At 40.0% G+C, this 13,962-nt stretch overlaps 1 protein-coding gene across 5 annotated transcripts in view; it reads left to right on the top strand.

Moving 5' to 3' along the window:
- CACNA2D3 (calcium voltage-gated channel auxiliary subunit alpha2delta 3) overlaps positions 1-13,962 on the top strand; it is an 860,192-nt gene that overhangs the window by 620,306 nt on the left and 225,924 nt on the right. For 2 of the 5 annotated variants that reach the window (XM_058726523.1, XM_058726527.1), the window contains one exon: positions 2,713-2,730. The exons of the other annotated variants lie outside the window; for them this stretch is intronic. In XM_058726523.1, coding sequence (XP_058582506.1) covers positions 2,713-2,730 — 18 coding nt within the window. The remainder of the gene's footprint in view (positions 1-2,712; positions 2,731-13,962) is intronic. 5 annotated transcript variants of the gene reach the window in all.

Genomic DNA, 13,962 nt, shown 5'->3' with positions numbered 1-13,962 from the left:
GATCATCATGTCCGGGGATATGGTTTGCCATTCCTTAATTTTTAGCCCACAAAGGACATTGCCATTTGGCTCTTACATTCTTTCCAACAAAACTCAGACATAACTTCAGAATCCTTCTCAACACGGCTCTCCAGACAGCCATTACAAATCAGTCAGTCTTGGCTCTCAAGACAGAACCTATTGGCCATCCAAGATTTGGCCCACTTCCCAGCCCTCCTTCCACCATCCCTTTTAACAGACAAGCATCTGGCCAAAGGCTGGAAGGCACGTGCTTCAAGACTCCAGCCAGAGGCCCCAGTGTCCAGCTGGTCAGGCTCCCAGCTCAGGGTTGTGTATATCGTTTGTGACTGTTGGGTGCATGATGTGCCGTCAGGAGAGCCGGCTCCCAAGTAGTAGCATCTGTGACTGTTGCTAATCTGATCTGAATTTGTTGTGTTCTGTTCTGAAGCTCCTTCTCAGAGGTGCAACCTGTTGAGGGCACTGCAAGCTGTAATTTCTGTTCCTTTAAGGCTCCGATAGGAAAGTGGCTCTTTGTTTTCATGAGTTATTTCTTGAGGAAAATATATGTTTTGTGGAGAGTTTGAGGACAGTCTTAAACTGAGGACATCACCACAAAGGCCTAGTCTCTCATTTTCCTTCCCATGTGCTTAAATGGGTGAGTCAAAAAGAGGTGTTTCCTGCTTGACTGGGACAAAGCTTCCCGAAAGAGAGAGAGAAAGGGTAGCTCTCCTTTCAGAGGCCTGTCAAGTCCGGCAGTTTGTGCAGGACTGAACCTTGGTATTTATTTTTCAGTTCATCAAACATTTGTAATCCTCAGGGCCCCCCGTGCATTTCATATGACAAGCTGTGATTCAACACAAATGCTTTCCTAGGGAAACATGCATTTATCATTCCCTTAATGTTCACGTCTCCAAGGTTTCTTTTCCGTCATATGAAAAAATGTTTAATATTTCAGAGACTTTACTTGAAGTGATTCCTCATTTTCAGCTTAATTTCTCACCACTTGATACCTATTTTCTGAACCCCTAAGAAACACTGGAGGAACTCACGAGCTTCCTTTTTCAATAGCGGTCACCATAACCAGGAGGAAAGAATCAAAAAAGCATGCTTATGCTATTCCTGTTTTCTTAAATTGGGAGACCTTTGGGGATAAAATTACTTGAAAAATGAGTGTTGGAGAGTATGGACATTTTCCAAGTCACTCTGGAGATGTCTCTGAGACACAAGGCATCTTGTTGGTATGGGTCTATCCCTCTGTCCTTTGCTGGGTTCCATCCGCTGGCACAGGGCCGTAGGAAGCCCTCGTCTTAGTGCATATGAAGAGAAAGCATTCTTCCCAGGGCAGAATGAATGGGAAGGACAAAAGGTTCAAATGGGACCCTAGGATGTGTGGTTTAGTTATCTTGAATCTTCTAGCACTTCCAATGTTATAAACTCTGTAGAGACAGAGAGAAAAGTTGGCCATCTCATTTCCTAGCGAGTGTGGCCTTTACTGTGTGCGTTGGGTTGAATTTACACATTCTAAAGTTAGCACAGCTCTACAATTTATTATCTGTGGGACAGTGTATTATGACTTACCCTCTATTTTCCATTTTGTTTTTATCTGTAAAATGGGGATAATAAGGGTACCTAGTATTGGGACACTTTGATTTGTGGGATAATGCAAATAAAATGTTTAACGCAGTGCCTGGTGACAAGTTCACACACAATAAATGTTAGGCTCTATGATGAGAAGGAAGTCTTGAAAACTATGTAACTCCTAGATTCAGTATTTAATACACGGATAATGTTATTTCCATTTCAGATTAGAAAAATGCTTTTCAAAACACTGCATACTCTAATGGCAGTCACAAATCTGGTGGCATTAAACCACAGCCTAATGGTCTCAATGTTGAAAAGTAGACAAGTATGTCTTGTAAATGTTCATCTTTTTCCACATATCTATAATTTCAGTTTCTTGCCTGTACCATTGGGAAAGCTATTATGTCTTATTTTATGGGTTGACTGACTGCCTTTTCGTTGTTCTTAGAATATTAGCTTTACTTCAAATGCACAAATCCTTGTGCCTGCTTCCTTAACCACCAATAAAGGGAACAGTTAATGTGTTACAAAGCAAGAAAAATTGACTTTAAAAACAGAACATGCTTCTAGCTGTCTTACCTTTACATGGGGAAGGGTTTCTCAACTTTGGCACAATTGACATGTGGGCTGGATAATTCTTTGTTGTGGGGACTGCCCTGTGCATTGTAAGATGTGTAGCAGCATCCCTGGTCTCTACCCACTAGAGGCCAATAGCTCTGGCTCCCTCCCCTCTCCCTGGCTTTGACAATCACAAATGTCTCCAAACAGTCCTTCACCACTAGGGAACCACTGGTGCACAGGAAAAAGGAACTGGGTCTTAGAAATGTGTGTTTGGGGCCACTGAACAGAAGAACCTAAACTCACTTCCTGAGTATGATGACTCCCAAAGCTTGTGCTCACAGATTATCTGTTGATACTACAGATTCAGATAGCAGGTCAAATAATCAGCACCGTAGCTTAATTTGGGAAAATGACTTGGTTTTAGTTTTATTTCCCTATTTTTCTCCCAATATTCGTTTTCCCATTTTCCAATGGGAACCAAATGAAGTTTTACACTTAATCTTGACTTTGTATGTAATGATTTCTTTTTTCTTGTTTTTCTTTTTGTTTTGTTCTCCCATTATTTTTCAGCTCCCTCAGGCACAAAAGGTAAACTCTTTTCCATCACATCGCAGTCATCCCCAGAACTCGCGAACTGTGCATGTCTTCATGATTTTGTGCATTTGGTTCTGTTCATGACCAGTGAAATGGTTTTCCTCTTCCAACTTCAAAAGCCTGAAGCTGGGCAGGAGCAGAAAGGCCGACAGACTCATCGGTCCACTGTCTCCCTGCCAAATTAGTCCCATCAGAGAACCCTCTCGTGGCCAGTGGTTTGGGGGCAACTCTATGCCCAACCATTTTGCTAAGAATTCTCAAATAATAGGTCAAGAGTAAGTTTAGCACACTCCTCCAAACATGGTATTCCAGTTCTTCCCTGAGGTACTTTCCTAGGGATACAGCTAATGTGAAAATTTGTAAGGCCCAGTAACTAAGTTTAGATTCTGGGCTCTTAAGGCAAATCTCTGAAAACTCCTCTTGGGTTTCATTAATTGCAAAATCAGTAGCTCCTTTGCCTGTGTCATTGCCTGTACCACATGTAGAGCATTAGAACAAAGTTCTTGCCAATGTCAGACCCTTTCACTGGTCCTCACTGTCTGTCTGAGATGATCTGGTTCCACCATCTAGAATATTCTCTGTCTACTAAGATTCCATGTGATTGCCGTGCTGGCTTTGCTATGTTGTCCCCATGGTATGTCATCATATCCTAAGGACAGTTGTGGAAAAGAACATGACACATGATTCCTGCTGCATTGTTTTGGGACATTTCACAAACACAAGCAGGATTTCCAGAAGACACAGTGATTTCTGGGGGCCAGATGTGGGTTGGTTTTGTTTCAAGAGTTGAGGTAAGACACCTCCCCGAACTGTAAGCAGTACCTCCCAAGCTTTCCAGTTTGGAGCAAAGATGATCTGATTCCTTCCTGTTGAGAGAGATAGCACAACTGCTCTACAAAAGGCAGTCTGTTCAGACCATATGGACAACCAGAGGCCTAGAAATCATTACACAATTACTCAAATATATTTGAGATATTTAAACAAGGCGAGACATGCTAGTGTGTGACTTGGCTTGTGGTAATGTTTGATTACACTTCAGTGCCATCACAAAAAGACTGAACACTTCATTAAAAGTTAAAGTATTTGAGTAGAACAACAGCTTCCAGGGTAAATATATGGTCAGAATTCCACATTATCTGGAAGGATTGGCATCTTTAATAGGTCATGCTTTCTTAATTGCCCACATTTGAAATTTCTTTGTAAAGAGACTTACCAAATTCAGTGCCTAAAGCTGGACTGGCCTCAATTTACTGGCATTTATTCATCAAATTTAATCTGATCTATATACAGAAGCATTTTGTTGTAGAAGATTCCTCATGAATATGAGGTGCCATCAGCCATGGAATTTTAAAACAAGGTTCAAAACAAACCAACACAGAATATGGTAAGAATAAAGGTTGCTGGGACATATGGTTCTTCAATAGCACTTAGCTCCCTGACCTCTTTCCTTCTGTCACTCACGTCACATGCCCTGCAAATAGAAACTTCGAATTGAGTAGGATGCCCCAGTGCCTTTCCAAAAGATGCTGGACTTGCCCAAGAACTTGCTCTGCAGCCCTGTGTCACAAGGAATAGCTCTTCCTCCCCCTGTTCCTCACCATTGCTACAAATTGCCTTTTTATTAAAATTAAGAAAGGTACTTACCTTAAAATTTATTAAGAGCCCTGTGTGAAATGGTTTCAGAACTCCTTGGAGTCATTTTGGGCAATTCAGCTCTTTGGAGAAGGCGTTTCAATGTAAACCTCTGGTATCTGGGCTAGAAGGTGAGGGCAGTTGAGGAAAGTCACACTGCAGATGGAAGGCATCCTCCCTCAGGGCTTCTAGTCTCAGTTGCTGATATAAGAGTATCTGTGCCCCTCGTGTTCTTCCTCTCCCTTCCCCAGTGTTACTTCAGTGACACGTACAGAGGACTTTGCTAGAAGGATGGGGTTCTTATGAGCACCAGCAACCCCCCCTTCAAAATATTGTCTTGCTGCTTGAGCAGCAAAGGAATATGGTGGGTTCCATTCCAGCCTTCATCCATTTGTGACTATGGGCAAGTTAATTAACTTATCTAAGCTTTAGGTTTCTTTTATTTACCAAGAATGATAGACTGGCTTTCCAGTTTTGTTATGAGAGTTATTTCTCTTACTTGTGCCTAGTATAGAACTTGACATATGCTAGACACTCACAAACTTAGAATTTCTATTACCATTTGCATGTCTTGGCCTTCAACAACTTAGAATTTCTATTACCATTTTGTATGATTTGGAGCAGCAGATCATATGTGATGTGGTGGTATTGGGCCTCTGCAGTGATTTGTGGTTCTGATTCAAGCCTGATGAATAATCAGGAGATGACAAAAGAGCCTGGGAGATATGTGACGTTCTTCTTATTTCATTAAAATCTCTCCATTACCTGACTTCACCTTTTACATGGAGTCAGCAGGAAATGCGGATAGGGCTTGAAACCTCAACAAAGCAAAGGCTTCCAGGGACAATTGCTTTGAGAGATTCCTTCCCAAAGTCTTTGACATTATCCATAGATTTCACCCATCCATGGCCATGATTATAATGAACCTCTTCCAAACCCAAGAGTTTGTTGTTCTGGGGGTAAAGGGGAGACATCTCCAGCTGTTACGTCTTTGGCCTGCTTTTTACATGAGGTCATGGGTGTATACGTTGGACCATATGGTGTCTGCATTTGTGCTGTGTTTTTGTTGGAATCTCTCTGTATCATCTGCAACTGTTTTCTCCATAAATATTTTAAATGATTATGTCTCTGTAAACATGTTTACTTTAATCTCTTAGCTGATCTATCACTAAAAATGTCCCATTTGGGTGTCCCTCATATGTGTAGTAGTCATTAATGATTGTTGTCTGTATGTTATGGTTTTCATAATTCTGATATTTGGAGGACCTTTCAAGACTTATCTTCTAGTTTATGACTATTTTCTAGAAGAGTGGCTTGCAAAAAAGAATTTTTTTTTTGTTTTTCCTGTGATTCTTAAGCACCTCTGAGATAATTTCTAGACTCTATCCATAAATTTCAATCCCTGATACCACATTGGGATAGTAGTAACTGGTGAAATGCCTGATCAATATTAAATATTTTCACCAAATGCAGTGAAGTGTCCTGAAGTCTTGGTTAAAAATGATGTAGCAATACAGACCTGACACCCTCAAGCCATCACAAATCTGTTCTTTTTAGTGGAAGTTGAACCACTTTCTAAACCAGTTGATTGATTGTTCTTGAACAATGAAGAAAGGTCCATATGTAAGAAAGGTTTGCCTTTTTTTTTCTTTACATGGTACTTCTTGACTTCTACAAAAATATCTGGGAGGTCCTATTTTATAATAATAGCATAGCGGAATTACCCAAAACCATTTGCAAATGTACATTCAATAGTCATTCATAGCAAAAATAGTCCATTTTTCAAGCTGCATATTCATTCAGGTAGGTTTTATCTATAGGAACGAAACATCGGTTGTTCACTGCATGATTCATCACTGTAGACTGAGACCTTCAATACTTAAAGGCAAAAATATTCTTTGGGCAATTCCAAATTTGGCTGTTTACGTGTGTTAACTTTTCCATACATCGGTACCTGCTTCCCTTCATTTTGTGCTACTTTCACACCACTTTGGAGTTTGCCAGAGACAGTTTCTTGAAGGTTTCCAAAGTGCTCTGTCTTGCCCGGCACTATATTAGTTAATATCCGTCTGAGAATTCTGAGCAGGCATAAGCATTTTTCTCAAAACCATAGTTAAAGAAAACCACATCTCTAATCCTGTTTGGAACAGCAATTGATGCATTCAGGGCTGCACAGTATGGCAAAACGATCCCTGTTTAATAGCCCGACTGCATATTTTGTTTCCTGTTAGGAATAGCTTAACTTGCCTTCTTGAACAAACACAGCAGGGTTCAAGATCTGTTGTTCTAGGCCTGCTGTGATATTCTGTGCTGCTTAACTTGTATGAGGACTCAGGAGTGCATAAATTAGCTTCTTAAATGGAGGTCGATTTTTGGGTTTTCTTTCAGGATGGAACTGGTTTATTAATATCCCCCTCTGAGTGTCAATGGGATCCTGAATCCATTTGCATTTTCTTTGTGTCCTTGTTTATATTCTATTTAGGAGGGATAAATGGAAGCATTCGTTTCTGCCAAGTTTTTCTTCCCTTTTTACTTTTTTCCCTTCTTTCTCTCATTTGTCTCGTTCTTTAGGTACAAACTTGTGCAAGTAGAATCTGGCCTGTTCTTATCTCTGTGTAATCAGATTTCAGCAATCGGGGGCATCATTTATCATTCTTCGCCTCATTTAACTTCCGTACTTTGAAATGTTGAATTAACTGTCATTGAAAATAGAAAATTGAAAGTTTGCAAGGCTGCTGTTTTCATAGAACTGTAGGTCTCGTGATTTTAGTGTTTCATTATAGTTACATAACCGGCAAAATCCATGCAAATGAAGTGCAAAACTGAGAGGTGGTAACAGTTTACGGTTGGTTCTGGTTTATGACTCATTTGCTTTTACCTTTACTTGCTTTGTGTGTAAATTATTATATCTTGTTTTGATAACCCTATTTTCCCAAACCCTTATCATTTACTGTTTTAGAGGAACATGTACAGGCATCTTTTATATGTATTCCCAAACTGGGGCTGGCAAGATTGACAACGCTGAGTCTGAAAGATGGTAGCACGGTGGGCTACCACTGACATTGGTAGATCCATTCTGTGAATAAGGAAAGGGAAGCAGAAACCACAGTAAGTCTTGCCATTTCCCGTATCCAGTGTGATGGAACTCTGTGGAGATCAGAGTCACAGCATATTGCTGAACCAGAAGGGTGATCACAGAACCCAGTAGTTTGTTCCCCACTGTAGTTCTGTGTGGGTTTATCTGTGGCAGTCCAGACCAGCTGAGGAAGGAGATGTACTCTGCCAGTTTCATACCCATGGGAGTCTTGGCCAACCACTCTCCCCCGTGGTCCTCTCCAACTCTGTGTTTGCGACTATAAATACAGGAATCCAAGATGCTCAGATTCAAAGTGCATGGCTTCCCAATGGTTGGGATGGCCAGCAGAGCAGCATATAAGAGCTCCTCCGATTGAAGTCCCATGTGGGCCAATGGGGGACCATGGGGTCCCCCGTTCAGAAGCAGGAGGCTTATTTGCATTTCTTGTTTTAAAAAGCTAATTGGCTCATTTTAAACAACCTCATAATGTGTTTAGTTATGTATCTGGAAAAAATATTCAGGTTTCACCCCATGTTCATGTATATGAGAACTTTCATGGGAAAGTTATAGTTTATAATAAGGATAAAGCAAGGTAAGAACCAGAATTCAGTATGAAAAAATAGTTGTTTTTTTTTTTTTAGTTTTTAACTTTTACACTGTTAGGCATAAAAATTGGTTAGAAACAAAAAAGCAAAACAAAACAAAAAACCTCCAAGAATACATTGCTAGTACATATAAAGAACTTTCACACTTGCAGGCTTGGACCCAGTAATCCTCTTCTGTAGAAAGAATCTAACCTAAATTGGTCAGTGACTTGCAATTTTATCTATATTGAGGAAAAGAAGAGCCAAAATACCCAGCAATAGGAAAGTGGTGACAAAAGTTACCGAGGTTCCAAAGGATAGGTAGCCATTATAAAATTGTGTTCAAAATGAAATTTAATAATGTAAGAAACAAATTAATTTTAAAATCAGAATATAACATTTTATGTACATTATGCTCTGTGTGTGTGTGTGTGTGTGTGTGTGTGTGTGTGTGTGTGTGTGTAAACATACAGATGTACAAAACATCCTTGGAAGGGTGCCTGGGTGGTTCAGTCAGTTAAGTGTCTGACTTCAGCTCAGGTCATGATCTCATGGTTTGTGAGTTGGAGCCCTGTGTCAGGCTCTTGCTGACAGCTCAGAACCTGGAGCCTGCTTCAGATTCTGTGTCTCCATCTCTCTCTCTGCCCCTCCTCTGCTCTCTCTCTCTCTCTCTCTGTCAAAAATAAATAAACATTAACAAAATAAAAAAAATAATTGGAAAGAAATGCATAGGCATGTCTAATAGGGGATATTCTCTCTTGGGAGAAGAACAAGTATTTATTTTGCTTTATTCTTGATACATTTCTGAACTTTTCAAACTCTGTGCAGTGAGCATGTATTTTTATAAGTAATTAGCTATATTTATAATAACAGTGAACTAAATGCATTACTCATAAATATATTAAATGGATGAATAAGGCTTAGCCTAATAATTGTTTGGTAAACCTAACTCACTCCAGAAACATATAAAAAACTGGGAAATCCAAACTCGGTTTTAAAAACACACATACAATTACATTGATTCTTGGTACAAACAGCTCTAAACAGAAGATGGACAGTTTATCAATGATGTGTTGTCTTACATGGGACAATCTAAAAAGTGCCTTTGTTTATCAAAAAATGTTCATTTTCTAACAGAAAGAAGTCATTTTTGATCTTTAGTCAAAGGCCCAGTCCATATCAGATACTTAGAGCAACACTGATCTGAGTCTGGGCAATCCAAGGAAATGCAGGTGCATGGTTGAACCCTGGGGGTTACCTACCCTCTACAAACCTCATTTGGAGGTGTTTCCTGTCCTACTCATGCTTCAGTCAGGGCTGATTCAAAGGAAAGACTCCCTTGGCTTTCAAAAGCGAAAAATGGAGCAGGTAAGGGTGATTTCTGCCCCGGTTGCTATTTGGAGAGTGCTGTTACTGCACAGTGCAGGCCTTAGTGGTGTGTGTGCATGACAGAATGGGGCCATTGCACGCTTATGGCAGAGGGAAGAGAGCCCAATTGTCCAAAGACCAGCTTCAGTGTCAGCTGAAGATGGAGGTGAGGCCCAGCCCTGTCAGTTCTGCCTGGGAACCTTGGGACCAGGACACCATCATCCTGAGCCTTGGTTTTCTCCTTGTCATGATGGGGTGAAAACATCCCCTTTGCAGGACTCTCCTGAGAAGCACATGAACGGTGCTTGCCAGGGGTATCCACACTGACTACCCAACCAGAGGGCGGGCTGGCCATGGCAGAAGCAATACTACCCATTATGCTAGTAGTAAACGTTGTTTAAGAGGGACAAATTTGATACAAATAAAGCAGAAATGGCTTTGAAACCCCGATGTAATCTGGTGTTCTAAAAACGAGCAAAAAAGTAGATATTTTTGTAAAGCCGAGAACCAAGAGTTGATTCAAAAATCCCTACTATCTCAAAGTTTTCTAGCCCCAGACTTCATGTTTAGTGTCTTAGGAATTCAAATTCTTCTTTAAAAAAATTCTCATGTATTTAAGGTATGTGAATGTTTTCTACTATTTATTTAAATCAAGCACAACTATAAAATAGGGCTGTCTTGAGATGTGGAAAAATACAAACTCTACTGATAGCATTACTAAGATGAAACAGCCTTTTCTTTCAAAAATTGAAGAAACATCTGAGTAAAAACAATGTAATTTAAAAAATTGTTTTCATTAGAGTTGTTCTCACCTCCTCAAGTATAGACACTCTTTTTCCTTCTACATAGAAAGGAAGGCAGATGATTGAGAAGAGCTATTTAAAAAAGCCAATGAAGTGGGCTATGGTGGCATTAATGTCACCATAACTGACATTATGCTTCCTCTTCAAGAGAGGATATCACAGGACACCTGATGTTCTGATTTCCTTGCTTCTAGATGCCATTCCACAGGGCATACTTATTGACCCAAAGGTGATAATGAGCTCAAAGAATTGCTGTTGTGAGGTCTCCTCTGTATTTATTGGTAGATTTAGGACAACTGTATCTATCACTTGACACACTAGATGTGTTTCTTGAAAGCAGCATATGAATGTACACTTTATCGGTCAAGGCCCTGGAAGAGAGAGTATCATTTAGGGGGCAGCTTCATGGAATACCTGAATGAAGGAAAGAATCAGCAGCCCAGAGAGTATGGACTAGATCAGAAAATCATTTATTTTCTGGTTGTGTTACTATGTTTCCATTAGTTCTATAGGAAAGAGGAAGTGAGAGAGAAGGCCCAGTAAAGAACACCATTCCAACACAGGGTTAATGAAAGTCAATTCAATTCAATTATTCATCTGGAAACCAAATCTATATCAAAATGTAAATCTAAGCCAAGTCTATATGAAATCAATGCCAAATCACTGATGCTAACTTTCCTTGGTGGGTCCTCACAGGTAAGGATTTCCTGTGTGGCAGGTGTGGTACAAAAATGTCATGTATTACTTAAGAGAAAAGACACACACACACATACACACTATACACTCATAGGCATAGCCTTCACTTTCTTTACTTTTGGGGGGCATAATGTTTTGATACCAACCATCACAATTTTTGCCTGCGGAATTTATCTACCTGTATTGTTTCTGCCCATAAAAATTGATTTTAATTTTAATGAAACAACTGTCTTTTCAGTTTGTCTTTCTAAACTGAGTCACTTAGTTGGTCTGGTCATAGTTCAACTGCCTGATCCCTTTTCCACATTATTGGCTGGTCAGACCCCAGATTAGTGGATGTATACTCATTACAAACCCAAATGTAGCCCGGTTCCCTGAGAACTGCAGGGATGGCTCTGTGTGAGCTTTCAGATAACTCATGCCAAAGGAGTCGACTGAAATGCCCTCTGGGGTAAACTGGAGCACTTGCGCAATCCTGTACAGCAATACGACTAGCAAGTTCACAAACAGAAAGTTAGATGTTTATCCCTTCAAATTAACTGGAAGGATTTTGGAAAACCCAACCTAGTTTCATAAAGTAGAAAAATGTCAGGCAAAGGACTAATGCCATGGTATGGATTTTCTTTTTCCAGAAATGACTCACAGAATTGAACCACTTGCTGAATCATGAACCCTTGTGCTTGGATTGGCCCCATCCATGTTTCCCCAGGCCTGGGACACAGTAGATCATTTGGAGGCTGGGTGCTTCTGAAGCATCTGTCTCCTTCTTCCCCAGCCCCTTCCTCCTGACAGTTTCCTTCCCAGTATGCTTCCTTCCTAACCTCCTTCAATGTTTACAATTACAATAACCGTCACCCCCAACAGCGTTCTGAGGCATTTTGTTTAGCTATGAAAGTCATGATGTTCTGTCATGGGACAAAGGAGTAATATTTTTCTATTGTGTTTATGCAGTTGAAATGGAGAGATGGATGGAGTTCTAATTTAGTAGAGCAGTGGCTGAATTCTGAAGAAGCTAATGAACTTCTCTCCCCTAGCCAAGAATGGTCCTTAGGAGAGCATTTGTTGGATGTGCCAGGCACTGTACTGGGTGCTTTAAATCTATAATTGCATTTATTCCTCCCAAGAACTATGGAGGGTATTCCTGCTTTAGTGATGATTACTGTGGTTGCCTCTTTTATTGCACTCCAGGCTCCTTAAGGCAAAACACAACCTTTGTCCTTTACAGAAAGGAAGTTGAGGGCACAGTGATTGGGACAGGGCCTCTAGCATCACCTGGGCCAAAGCCTGAATCCCCATCCTGTTGCTCTCTGTGAACTGGTGCAAGGTACTTTGTGCCTTTATTTCTTCAGCTACAAAATGGGCATGGACACTTTGCAAGGTCTATGTCAGGGTTAAATTTAAGGCTATGTAAATACAAAAACATTTAAAGCAATGTTTGGTAATAGCAATCTGTGCTTGGCTATAGATATTGATGGATGGATGGATGGATGGATGGATGGTTGGATGGAAGGATGTATAAATAAAAATGACTCCATAAGTTTAGGTAACCTGCTCTGGGATTTAATTCCAGGTGTATCTATAGCTCATTACTCCTCTCTGTGCTGCTTTCCAAGGAAGTCATAGTGTTCAACTAAGCTGTTACAAAAAAAAAAGAAAGAAAGAAAGAAAGAAAGAAAGAAAGAAAGAAAGAAAGAAAGAAAGAAAGAAAGAAAGAAAAAGAAAACAAAAAAATATTTTCTTTTATCTCTGTGGCATTGGCTGGACATCACGAACATTCCGTCCCTACCAGTAGCAACAGCAGCATGTAAGCAGCAGCTTCTCAGAACCTTCTCATAGTCTGTCACCACACTAGCACAGGCACAGTGCACAAAGATACTGAGTGAAGGAGCCATGAGCGAGCAGTGGCCACAGAATATAAAAGGACTGTCTTGTCCACATTCTGGTACCAATTCTCTGTGACTTCTTTTCCCCCTTGGACCTCACTTATAAAATAAATAAAAGGGCAGGGTTGAAATAAATTCATTCTGGGATCATGTACGGAGCGCTTCTTATATACCATATCTGTGCTGAATGCTATGGATAAAAAGAGGAATCATTCCCAACTTCTGCCCTTGGAGTTTACAAGCTCTACCGAATTTTCAGTTTTTCTTCTAGCTACAGTGTTCAGTAACTGCTGTATTAACAGTTTGCACAAATTTGGTCCTAGATGGTATCTTAGGTTGTAGAATAAATATGATTATCTTTGTAGTGAAGTTTGAGAACATCTGGTTCCCATTTCCACTTCGTTAGGGAAGGTTTTATGGAGGAAGCGACGTTTCAGGGGGTCTTTAAACAAGAGGAAGGTTTTATCCCAGGGGCCCAAAGCTCCAAGAGTTGACTGTATTTTCAGGCATCTATTTGGGAGGTGTCTAAACCACGTTTGTGAAAATATAAATGCTCAGCTATGGGGGGGGCGGGGTCAGGTATGTGTCAAAGCTTATCATGAATATTAGCCAAAACCCAGTGCCCTATGGTAATATTTATTGTCATTATTCTGGAGCATTCTTGAAATAAACGTGTTGTACCCTAATAAACAAACAAAGTGGTTTCATAGAATAGCTTTCAGATATGTTGATGTGTAATATTCTCTTGCCCATGGGTTTACTTATATACGTGTCCCTGGCCAAAGACCACATCTTCCCTCTGTTTAGATATTTACTCATAAAACATATTCCTTGCTTAATGACATATCTCAGAAATGTTGGGAAAAGAAGAAACAACATAAAAATTTTCCCAAATAATAACAACTTTATTAGAAGACCATTAGTTTGAGATTATCATACAGATGTTCCATCATTATCCAGCACTATCTCTCACAAAGTTGTCTTCAGGTTGTTAAAACAATAAAGAGAAGACAAACAAATTCAACAATTGAGTTCATACAAGATGCAAAGTTTAAAGAGGGAAATCTGTTGACTTTTGTATTGAGACAACTTAAAGTGCAATAAATCTCATAAGAACTCAGGGTCTCCAAATCTCAGATGCAAGGAATAATGATTCAGTAAGAAGCAGAAATGTCTCAGCTAAA

The sequence above is a fragment of the Neofelis nebulosa genome, chromosome 4, assembly GCF_028018385.1.
Source record: "Neofelis nebulosa isolate mNeoNeb1 chromosome 4, mNeoNeb1.pri, whole genome shotgun sequence".
Lineage (NCBI taxonomy): Eukaryota > Metazoa > Chordata > Mammalia > Carnivora > Felidae > Neofelis > Neofelis nebulosa.
This window is presented reverse-complemented; position numbering and strand designations above follow the sequence as displayed.